Source organism: Aplidium turbinatum, chromosome 2 (genome assembly GCF_918807975.1).
Source record: "Aplidium turbinatum chromosome 2, kaAplTurb1.1, whole genome shotgun sequence".
Lineage (NCBI taxonomy): Eukaryota > Metazoa > Chordata > Ascidiacea > Aplousobranchia > Polyclinidae > Aplidium > Aplidium turbinatum.
This window is the reverse complement of record NC_137473.1, coordinates 25,253,483-25,266,292: the sequence shown is the minus strand read 5'-3', so window position 1 is coordinate 25,266,292 and position 12,810 is coordinate 25,253,483. Positions and strand designations below refer to the sequence as shown.

At 37.2% G+C, this 12,810-nt stretch overlaps 1 protein-coding gene across 3 annotated transcripts in view; it reads left to right on the top strand.

The window, feature by feature from the left end:
* The first annotated feature begins 1,762 nt into the window (after window positions 1-1,762).
* Window positions 1,763-12,810, top strand: part of LOC145765149 (DNA polymerase kappa-like) — a 98,891-nt gene continuing 87,843 nt past the window's right edge. For all 3 annotated transcript variants that reach the window (XM_082576920.1, XM_082576923.1, XM_082576921.1), the window contains exon 1: window positions 1,763-1,902. In XM_082576920.1, coding sequence (XP_082433046.1) covers window positions 1,781-1,902 — 122 coding nt within the window. In that variant the 5' untranslated portion in view covers window positions 1,763-1,780. The remainder of the gene's footprint in view (window positions 1,903-12,810) is intronic.

The following is a 12,810-nucleotide window of genomic DNA, read 5'->3' as shown; positions in this document are numbered from 1 at the left end:
GACTCATACTGAACCACGATCGAATCGCCTTGAAAAATGCATTGGAAAAAAGCTTCGTCGAGCGGTTACGTTTGAACAACGATTTCTCGTTTTGTAGATAACATATAAACGTGAAAGTTGTTAGATTAATAAAGCAAGACATAGCCTACACTTTTAATTTGTGTTGGTTTGGTATTTTTATTGTAAAAATTGAATTGCTAAGAATTGGTACAAAATAGTAAAGTTTAAGTTAGCGCTAGATCAATATAATGCCTACTTTAAACTTGCAACCAATTAATTAAGATAGATGCAGTATCGTGCTTTCCAACGATAGTAAAATTGTTAAAATCCGAGCAGAAATGAGAAAGCTACAGCATATTTGGTGGAGGGAGTATTCATCGATCACAGCAAACTGTGGGCGGCTCATGCTGAACCACGATCGAATTGCCTTGAAAAGTGCATTGGAAAAAAGCTTCGTCGAGCGGTTACGTTTGAACAACAATTTCTCGTTTTGTAGATAACATATAAACGTGAAATTTGTTAGGTTAATAAAGCAAGACATACTCTTTTAATTTGTGTTGGTTTGGTATTTTGTTGTAAAAATTGAATTGCTGAGAATTGGTGCAATATAGTAAAGTTTAAGTTAACGCTAGATCAATATAATGCCTACTTTAAACTTGCAATTAATTAATTCGGATAGATGCAGTATCGTGCTTTCCAACGATGGTAAAATTTCTCAAATCCGAGCAGAAATGAGAAAGCTAGCCTACAACACATTTTGGTGGAGGCAGTATTCATCGATCACATCAAACTGTGGCCGGCTTAAACTGAACCACGATCGAATCGCCTTGAAAAGTGCATTGGAAAAAAGCTTCGTCAAGCGGTTCCGTTTGAACAACGATTGCTCGTTTTGTTGATTGGATATAAATGTGAAAGTTAACATATGAATAAACCAAGACATACTCTTTTAATTTGTGTTGGTTTGATATTTTTATTGTAAAAATTGAATTGCTGAGAATTGGTACAAAATAGTAAAGTTTAAGTTAGCGCTAGATTAATATAATGCATGCTTTAAACTTGCAACCAATTAAACCGGATAGATGCAGTATCGTGCTTTCCAACGATGGTAAAATTTCTCAAATTCGCGCAGAAATGAGAAAGCTACAACACATTTGGTGGAGGCAGTATTCATCGATCACTGCAAACTGTGGGCGGCTTATACTGAACCACGATCGAATCGCCTTGAAAAATGCATTGGAAAAAAGCTTCGTCGAGCGGTTACGTTTGAACAACGATTGCTCGTTTTGTTGATTAGATATAAATGTGAAAGTTAACATATGAATAAAGCAAGACATACTTTTTTAATTTGTGTTGGTTTGATATTTTTATTGTAAAAAATTGAATTGCTAAGAATTGGTACAAAATAGTAAAGTTTAAGTTAGCGCTACATAAATGTAATGCCTACTTTAGACTGGCAATTAATCCATTCGGGTAGATGAGGCATCATGCTTTCCAACGATAGTAAAATTGTTAAAATCCGAGCAGAAATGAGAAAGCTAGGAGGAACTATTCACTACAAACATTTAAAAATCAATAGCCTTTCCGCTTTTACTTCTATTCCGCGTTTTTGCACCCTTCCTAAAAGTAGTTGCTTTTTTTGCATGACGTCACACATTTTAATGACGTCACTGACCAAGGCGGCCAATCCAGCACCGATTAATTTTATCAAGAAAGATTTATTTTATTATTTAAATTTTTTAGCTTGTGTAGTATAAGTCACATCTCCAGGTTTTAAGTAGACATGCTGCCAAATAGACAAAAGGATTGCAGTGCAAATGTTCACAAGGTGGAAGTTGTTACAAGAATGGCTTTGAATGACAATAAAGCTGGAATGAGTGGTTTGGATAAACAGAAAATAAATAAGTAATCATTTTAATAATAATGGTGTTGCAAGCACACTAGTGCTTTTTCACTTTCATGATAACTTACGTAGCAAAAAATAGTGAAAAAGAAACGAAATAGAAACTAACAAAGTCGATGGTTTTGCCATCTGTGTTGGCGGTGACTTCTTTCGTTTTTTGGTCAATATTATATATAATATTATACTGATTAACTGAAGACTATCCTAGCCTATCTGTTGTCGGGCAGAGCTTATTACAAGTCGCTGTTCTTTAAACTTGTTTATTATCTTGCCTTATCCACGCCAAGTGACTTCCTACTGTTCTTCTGGAAGCGACTTTTGGAGAACTCATGTATATGAGTTCTTTCTCATCTGTATTTTTGATTCTGAACATCCGGTCGGAAACTAGGCTATTTTCTAGATGTAAAAAACTTGGGTAATTACTAATTAGTAACTTATTCCACAGAGTTAATTTTTTTTATTGGCTCATACGGCAAAATACAAATTGGCCTAGACGTTGACAAACGTTGAAACTAAAAGTTGCCTACTTCGGTTATCTTATCTATAAAAGAAACCAATTGTGTCGAATAGCATGAAACGTGTGTAGCAAAATGTTTAGTGCCATTAGGCGTTAGAACTCCGATCAAAGCATTTTCCCGCAGTGTTGCGGCGCGGATGCTTTGGGAATTTCTCGCGTGAAACGTAGCTTTTAGGCCTTGCCTTGAAGTACCACGCACAAGAAAATTTACGTAAGTCAGCACTCTTATTATTGCATGCATCACGTGATACTCCCCCTGATTGTTCCTCGACCGGACTTGACGTGGGTGCAACCTAGTTCAGACCCTCAGTTCGTACCCTGACAAGATCGAGAGAAAAAATTAAAAAAGCCGAAGTCGCTGATCGCAGTTTAATAGCACAAAGCCGAAGTCGCTGATCGGAGTTTCCGCAAACAAACTCGAGGGTTAGGGTTAGCGGAAACCGCGGAACTGCGGAAAAATATTTGCGAAACTGCGATCAGCGAGGGTTAGAGCAGAGCATAGATTACTCGATGATTAGAGTTAGGGTTAGCCGAAACTGCAGTTAGCAAAACTGCTGAAAAATGTTTGCGGAAACTGCGATCAGCGAGGGTTAGGGTTAGAGCATAGATTAATCTATGGTTAGAGATAGGGTAAAGGTTAGCGGAAACTGCGGTTAGCGGAATCTACGGAAAATGTTTGGGGAAACTGCGATCAGCGAGGGTTAGGGTTAGAGCATAGATTAGCCTATGGTTAAGGTTAGCGGAAACTGCGATCAGCGACTTCGGCTTTGTGCTATCTTTCTCTCGATCTTTTCAGGGGGAAAATTTTAAAATTTTGCGGAAACTGAGGGTCCGAACTGTTTAGGGTACGAACTAGGTTGCATCCACTTGACGTCCTCTATCAGTTTTTTTTGCAAGGCACGGCGTTTGTCGAATAGTGACAGCGCATGTTGAGCGGCATTGCCACCGAAAAAGGCAAAAGTCACAGTCCAGCCCCTCCATTACAAATGATCATGATCTATTCACTTTTCTAGACAAAATCTCACTTATTTTGTGGTGGCCCATACAAATTCAATGATTGATTCAAGAGGAAAATGTTTGCAGAAACTCCAATTAGCGACTTTGGGTTTGTTCTATTTTTTTCTTGATCTTTTCAGGGTATGAAATTGGGAGAAGAAATGCATCCATCTTCTTGAACCATAGGCATTCTAAGCCGAGTAACGTTATCACGTTGAACATATTTAAGTTTATTACGGTACATTTACAGAAACACAAACAAATAACATATCAGATGTTTTCGATATCTCATTACAATTCCCGCTTATCATCCAAAGACCCTAGGGCTACAGAAAGTTCCCCAATTCGAGTCAAAATATCCCTTCTAAGATACCGGGCCTCCCTGACTAACTTAGCCTCATCATTACTGGGTCTCTCCCCAGAATGGCCTGTTCGACCGCAAAGAACATCATCAGGTTTAAACCCAATCGAGTCGACGGCGGTCGAGTCTTTGTTGACACCGAGTGTAGACATATTAAATATTGAGCTTAACAAATAAAAATTAAGTTACACACACAAATAATTACAGTAGTTATAAAAACTTAACTGCAATGACCGCAGCCCTCGAAATTAGCAAAAAACATTGCCGTCGCCAAATCAACAAACCTTGGATTGCGGCGGCAATTGCCGTATGCCTTAATCAAACAAAATTTTATGCGTTTCCAGTCTTCGAAATTAGCCTCGGCAATTGGTAATTGCCGAGGTGATTGCCGAGGCAGATGCATGAATGTCACATTAGCCTCGGCAATAAAAATGCCGAGGCCACACGAGCGCTTGTAAGGACCACAAGATTAGAAAATCAACCCTAATTTTCTTAGACCACACCAGACTAGGAGGTTGATTCAATCTTACCATTGCTTGATGTTTTTATTTGGGTTACTTTCTACTTCGCCGCCGCTTAGACATGTGCCCAGCTGGGAGAATTGAATCTTTTATAGAAATATCACCCTATTTGCATTGATTCAACGCCAGTAGACGTCAAATTATTGTAAGCATTTACTCCTTATCGCGCTTCGCCTTCCGTTATCTCGTCCAGCTGTATCAGAAACGATCCGCCGCTTTCACAACGAACCACCCAACATCAACAGACGTTGAATACATGGAAGTAATAGGTTAACGCGTTAACCTTTAGAGTGAGCTTTGTTAATTGCGGCTTGTGATAGATGTCTGGTTGCGTAACAACAACAGGTGCAATTTTATGCGCTGACAATGCTAATGTGAACTATAAAAAAAAGTTTGCAACCTTATACAGTAAATACTAGGGTGGAGTGAAAAAAATAAAAATCACTAATTCAAAAAATGTCCCCTCTCAATAGTTGCCTTTGGTCCCAAAACTAAGTTTAAAAGTGGTTTTGGGAAGTTGCCTCGAATACTCAGGTGACAACCTTGACGTAAAGGTCATGCGGGGGTCAAATCCCATAAAAATGTCATAACTCTGTGAGCGGTGATGCTATGGAGCTAATTTTATTGCCAAAAGAAGCAGAATGTGCACTTTCCTATCTGTCTCAAAAGAAGTTTTTTTTGAAATTCTGCTAGATATATGGTTATTTTCACAAAATGTAATTTTCAGGTCAAATATAAATAACACATAGCATTATGCACAGTTTAACACCACCATAACATAAACACTCCACAAGAAATCAGCATAATGAGTATGATATATCTCTAACCAATGAAACACACATTTGAGTGGTTTTAGAGCAAGCACAAGCACAGGATGGTAACAACAAACAAATATGAAATTGGGTTTCATAATATTACAATAGCCTAGACAACAGACGTTAAATGCCAGTTTTATGCAGGGGGAAATGGTGAGGGCAGGAAGACCTAAGATTGAAATTGCTTTTTGGTATTGTATTGCTTCATCAGTTTTCGTGACCGAATCTTTAGCCTAATCAGACCGTCACGTCTGTTGAAGCCAGCTACTGCTGATGAAGCTTCGGTTACAAGCTTTATGTGGCTCTCCACAGCTTAATTGTGGCATGGGTGGCGAATAATGAGCTTTTCTTCTTTGATTTTTTCGATGTCGCAGTTACTCAGGTGTCGAATTGCTGGTGGTTTGTTGGTTTGGTCAGAATTTAAGTTCACAAGTTTGTAGTAAGATTTAGCATGAACGTTGATTGCTGGAACATTGAATTTTTTCACATGAACAGAAGCTACGGATTCCTCCCCATCGGATGGCTCGTTTTGGACTGGTGCTGCTTCGCTTTAAGGCACTTCATTTTCGATTGAAAATTGTTCAATGACCCCTCTCAAACTAAGGATTTTGTTCACAGCTAAATGACGAACTGTTTTATCTGCAAACATCCCCAAGAGAATGTTTTCGTGGTGCACAAAGAATGCATTTCGCTTAAGGACATCCAGTGCAATCTTCTTGACTTTATTGTTCGGAAATTTGACGACTCTTTGTAGTATATTGAAGAAGTTTTTCGGTCCATCTGTGATCGTGTGGCAGTGCTTGATTTCAAACCATGCCGGAAAGTAAACTCTAATGCAAAATTCTGCGATTGTTGTCAATGTTGTGGTTGGTCGTTGTATAGAAACATAGAAACGGGGTATGCGACAGGCCAAGGTCAGCCACCTTGCATGGGAAAGTCCTCCAACTTCGAGAAGCTCGAGATCTTCATCAACAGTGCCCAACATTACGGCCATACAGATTCTGTACCCATAATATTCGTCATTTAGCTGTGAACAAAATCCTTAGTTTGAGGGGAGTCATTGAACAATTTTCAATCGAAAATGAAGTGCCTGAAAGCGAAGCAGCACCAGTCCAAAATGAGCCATCCGATGGGGAAGAATCCGTAGCTTCTGTCCATGTGAGAAAATACAATCATGCTAAATCTTACTACAAACTTGTGAACTTAAATTCTGACCAAACCAACGAACCACCAGCAATTCGACACCTGAGTAACTGCAACATCGAAAAAATCAGAGAAGAAAAGCTCATTATTCGCCACCCATGCCACAATTAAGCTGTGGAGCGCCACATAAAGCTTGTAACCGAAGCTTCATCAGCAATAGCTGGCTTCAACAGACGTGACGGTCTGATCAGGCTAAAGATTCGGTCACGAAAACTGATGAAGCAATACAATACCAAAAAGCAATTTCAATCTTAGGTTCTCTTGCCGATACCATTCCCCCCTGCATAAAACTGGCATTTAACGTCTGTCGTCTAGGCTATTGTAATATTATGAAACCCAATTTTGTATTTGTTTGTTGTTACCATCCTGTGCTTGTGCTTGCTCTAAAACCACTCAAATGTGTGTTTCATTGGTTAGAGATATATCATACTCAATTATGCTGATGTTAAACTGTGCATAATGCTATATGTTATTCATATTTGAACTGAAAATTACATTTTGTAAAAATAACTATATATCTAGCGAAATTTCGAAAAAAACTTCTTTTGAGACAGATAGGAAAGTGCACATTCTGCTTCTTTTGGCATCAAAATTAGCTCTCTAACATCACCGCTCAGGCGCTCACAGAGTTATGGCATTTTTATGGGATTTGACCCCCTCATGACCTTTGCGTCAAGGTTGTCGCCTGAGTATTCGAGGCAACTTCCCAAAACCACTTTTAAACTTAGTTTTGGGACCAAAGGCAACTATTGAGAGGGGACATTTTTTGAATTAGTGATTTTTATTTTTTTCACTCCACCCTAGTAAATACTGGCTGAATTGTTACGCAAAAAAAAGTTATTCTTTCATCGAATGCTTGTTTTTTACCAGTGTCATTGCCAATATAAATCATGGTAAAGGAAGATACAGTTAAAAAGTGGAATTTACCTGCTATAGGTTATGAAACAGAGGGGACAGAAGGAAAAGTGTGGTATTTTGCAAAATTTTTAAAGAATTTTATGACGGAAACAAATTGGAATTAGAAAAGCTCTGGGGCCCAGTTTAAAAAGTAGTACAAAATTGGATAAATGGTACTTCGGCAGTAAAGAAAAGTAATGCTTCCGATCATATGACATCGCGCGTTCATGAACGGGCAGTTTTGCGTCTTCAAGCTTCAAGCGTCTTAAGAAATGACGTCTTTGTCATTTCTTATTGGGCATTGTTGTTACGCAATACAACCGGTCGGGAAAATTAAATCGATTTGTGCTGACTCAAACGTTAAATCAACCCAAAATTAACAGCGTGCGTATCGCGTTGCTTGCTTTATCGTTATCACAACAAATCAAACAATGCGTTCTTGATAGACTACTCTATTATATTTTTCGCTTCTCGTTTTACATGTTGTAGTAGCCTACAATTTTTTCGCAATAAACGTTCACAGAAATTGCCGAGGCAATTTCAACTTTTGCCGTTTGGCCTCGGCAACGTTTTTGCCGAAGTAAAAATATGCTAATTTTGAAGACTGCGTTTCTCCATTGTGTGTCACACGACGGTAGCCCAGAGCATCAGGCAAGCTATTTTATGCGCTGACAATGCTCTTGTGAACTGTAAAAAATTTGCAACCTTATAAATACTGGCTAACCGTAATTGTTACGCAAAAGTTATTCTTTCATCGAATGCTTATTTTTTACTGGTGTCGTTGCGAATATAAAAAGTGGTGCAAAATTGGATAAATGGTTCTTCGGCAGTAAAGAAAAGTAATGCTTCCGATCATATGCAAAGAAATTTATTCTCACACGAGTCAGTTCAATCATATATTGCTAAAAATCGATTTCGATCAGCTAGAAGCTAGATCATCTTCAGTTAAGCTAAGCTGGAAGCAAACAGCACAAAATTCAAATGATGAAATTGCAAAGAAGTGAAAAAACGTTTTACTCTAGCTACATTAAAGAATTAATGGAAAAAAACTAACAATCGAAGACGAAATAAAAGGAAAATGGCACGGAAGAGTATGGTATACAATTGTAAGGCCTACCATCATAAGCCTGACCAGAAACACATTGTTCAACAATACGAAAAATATTGATTAAAATGACAAATTGTATAAAGACTGGGCTTAAACCGATAATGACGAAGAAAAGAATTAACTACCGTACATCAAATTACCTAGAACTGTATCTACAGAATTAACTACAGCAAGCGATATCGAAGTGGTAACCTGACAGCTCCCTGCACAAAAATTTTTTTCACTGACTAAATTTACTGATTGACTAAAATTGACTAAATATAGACTATTGAAAAACTTGACTAAATTACTGACCAAATTAACTAATGTTTAAACTAAGATAAATTCAAAATGCAGAACTGTAAAAAGTAATTGTTACGTCATAAGTAAATGAATAGATTACAACCACGGCGAGCTATAATAGAGGCCAGCGCATCGTGCACGCACGAGATCTGACTGACGGCCGATATGCTTTGTGTAAAAAAACACGATTTTGTCACTATCCTGGAACGTTATTGATAGTTAGGTGATGTTTCGTCTAAATTTATTAATTATTGTAATTAATATACATACAAACAATATCACATGGATATAAGTTGATCGTCATATGTTTTACTTTATTACAAATAGCATTTAGTAATAGCAGCAGTTTTAGTAGTTTAGGTAAGCAAATGATAGTGGAATCGCTGCATAATGTTGATAGACAACAATTTCTACGAATCAGTTTTCTGCATTTCCCCTATTGACTTTAAACAGTACGTACTGTAATTCAAAAAATTCAAGTACTGGATGCATAAAATATAAAACCATTAACAGTATAAAAGCACAGAAAAATTTAAACATGGTAGAAATAAAGTACTTAGCATCATACATATCTGCAACTAATTTCCATGCAACATTAATAGCAATTTAAACAAAATCGTGCTGATCAATAGTTTTCAATTGAATCATGCCTTCACAGTATAATGCAGGTGAGCCGGAGGTTGCTCAAACCAGGTGCGGATCTAGGAGTTGTTTTTGGGGGGGGCCAGAAAATTTAAAAATGAATTAAAAATCAATAAAAAGATAATACAGATATGAACAATCAGTGGCGTAGCCAGGAATTTGGGTTTTTTTGCCGGCCGGCAGGCGAAGCCCGACGGCGTGTTCGCTACAGGCGACACCCAGCGGCGGGGGGCCTCCCCCAGAAAATTTTGAAAAATTACTTTGAATTTGGTGCATTCTGAGAGCATTTTCAACAAAAATATGGGTATAAGTATTCCTGTAAAATGGTGCTCTCCGGTGGCATGGCAAAAGGATAATATCATGTTTTCTTTGGTATTTTTTCGGTAATAAAGCTAAGTCTCTATGTTTTCTTGTTGCTAATTTCTGGCTGAGATGTTTAAATGTTTGGTATTGGCAAAACTCGCTTAAAATTAGGCAAACTTTGTTTTAGAGACATAGAGACTGAAAGCATCAATTTCAATATCGTGACGTCACACGCGTGCCAAAGGGAGGTCTGTAAGTCCGATGTGGGACTAATATCAGCTATTTAGAAGCATATCAAACCATTCAACAATTTCTCACAAAATTTCGGGGGGGGGGGGGGGCCGGGCCCCCCATAGATCCGCGCCTGGCTCAAACTATACCGTTCGTTAGATCGCGCTGCAAAAGATCTTATGTGTTGGCCTTCTAGACAGATATTACATCCAACTCTCCTATACAATCAGAAAATACAGTGAGATTAGAGCAGTAGAAACTATTAAACAAAAATATGCCTACTGGTGATTTTATCCAAGAATAGTTTTGAGTTTAGACATATACACAAAACAATAAGCATGTAAGCAGTTCTAGTCACATCAAAATGAGTCAGTGTTCACCCTCTGAATCTGATACATGGTTATCTCTGAGTCATCAGTTGATGGAGGGAGAGGCACCTGGTGTTGGTTGATCAGGATCGGCGTTGGTCTCTGTAGTTCATACCATTGATAGTGCAATGTTCTTCTGCCATATTCTCAGTACTCACTTATAAATGGTGAAATTCTGTTTTCATATTCATCTGACAGACAGAGCTATACTTCAAAACTTTAAGCTCAACTCTTCAAATATCAACAGTCAATAAATTAATCAATGAAGCCAGTCTGCCTAGCCCTAGAGTGACTGCCTAAAGTGCAAAAACAATAAGGTTAAATAGAATATAAAGCTGTAATTTTACAAAATCAACGAGTGGGAGAGAAAGTCAAATGATGAGTCACAATTATATATATTGTGATTTACTACAATAGAACTATAGAAGTGGTTAATTGTAGATGGTGAATGATTACTACTGATAAATGCAGCCATATAACGAAGTAGAAAATACTTACTAAATAGATACAGTAGAAGTGTTGTTTAAAAACATTAAAAGTTGCATGGAAAGTTAAAGCTTACCTGGAAAAATATACAAATAAACTACAAGGCATTTTTATATCAGATCAGCTAAATAAAGATTCAAAGAAGCATTATGCCTTTAGCTATCAACATGTATACATATAGACTATTATTCTATAAAAGTTTTAGCACCTTCAATGCACTTTCTTTTGAGCATCTGGGAGACTGCAACAGGGCATAGTTCTTTAAAAATACATTAGCCAATGTGCGACAATGAGACAATGTCATGAAAAAGCAATGTCGTTCAGATATATATGGATAGAAAGTTACAGGAAATAAATTTTCGACACATTTCACCAACAACACTTGTAAAAAAGATGAAACAAAATACACACCACTGTACAACACTATCCTTCAGACCACCTTGATTTAATTTATCAACATATGAACCAAATTTTTCATAATAGAAGTATGTGTCTTCTGCAATAGCACATCCATTCTTCAACTCAACATACCCAGCAATATATATATAAACCATTGCAATTAAAACCTCTTCTGAAACTTTCCCTTCCAAAGCACATAAGCTATCCAAAACTTCAAGCTCACTTTCTACAAGATCACGATTACAAGCGGCACAAGCATGACCTTCGGCAACATCAAACTTTATATAAATCTAATTGCAGTGAGAGCTTCGCGTGTTGAATTCTTACCTTTTCCAAAACTGACTGAGCAGTAATGAAATAGGTACCTCCAGACCCTTGTCGAAGTTTACTGAAGCACTTTTCTAATGGGTCTGTTGTAAACCAGCCAAAGATTACAAAATCATTTCCACATGAAAGTAAATACTTTGCTAGATCTACAAAACCATGGCATATATGATACAAGAAGTTGGCAGTATCCGCATGTTAATTACTTTGTACTGACATGCAGATCATGAATTCTCAAGATGTATGGTATGTATTGCAAAAATCAAAACATCTCGAGAAATAAATCAAAGCATAACAAATAAAGATCCCCCATCATGCATGTATTAAATAAAGATGCTACAAAACTAAACAGTTGTTGAAACTGGGCAGTCAATCTATTAAAAATTGTTGTACTACCAGTACCAGTATAGCCTATTGAAAGTTAGTACGGTATTTATGTTAGTTAAGATTTGTTAGTTATCTAAACAGTAAGTAATCCACACGTATTAATAACATTACATTCTACAAAGATTAGCTTTGGTACTGGTATTTAAGAAAATAAATATCATATCAGTGAAGTAATTTTTTGTGAATATTGATATCTTATGTTGTCTACAAGAAAATGGTGAGTGGACAGAAGACATGTTGCTGGCAAGCAAAAAAATACATGATTGAAGATTTGTAATATAAAGTAGGCTACAGGTAGTACGGTATCAACATTCAAAATTGACTGAAGCTGTTAAACTAACTTACCAGTAGTGAGTAACATTGCATACAACTGAACATATAAATGGAGATTTATTAAATAGGCCTACTCTATTTGCTAACTTTAATAAACCTGGAAAAAATACAATTTTCTGCCTACTTTACCCACAACATGCTTCAAGGAAACTGGGCAGAAACTTAAAGGAAACAGATTGGTAATGGCAGTTTGTTGTGAATTTTCTGTGTAATCTATGACTTCATGAACAGATAAAAGCTCCTTGAAACGAAAACATTGTAGCTTATAGCCTACCTAATTTTGTTAAACTAAGCTGCATAACTGTAACTGCTTCAGCTTTTCATAAACTTTGTAAGTTGTAACTAAACTTTTACTTTCTGGCAAAGATGCATAGTTAGTGAACAAGTTAAGGAAAATATAAAAAATAAGTTCAGTAAAACTAGAACCTTAGCATAAAGAACAGACTATAGATGAAACATCTCCCTTCCAATTGATTAAGTTTCGATTCGAATAGGCCGTCAGTCAGTTTGAAGTACGCGCGATGACGTGGCCTCTACTAGAGGGCGCCATGATTACAACTAAGCAGTCTTAAGAGGCCTTCCATTACAATTGTTAAAAAGCTATATCAGCAATCGTCTACAGCACACGGTCGTCAATGGAATCTCTTCAAACTCAAGGCAGGTTACCTGCGGTGTGCCCCAAGGATCGACATTGGGACCCCTTCTTTTCTTACTTTATATAAATGACTTACCAAATT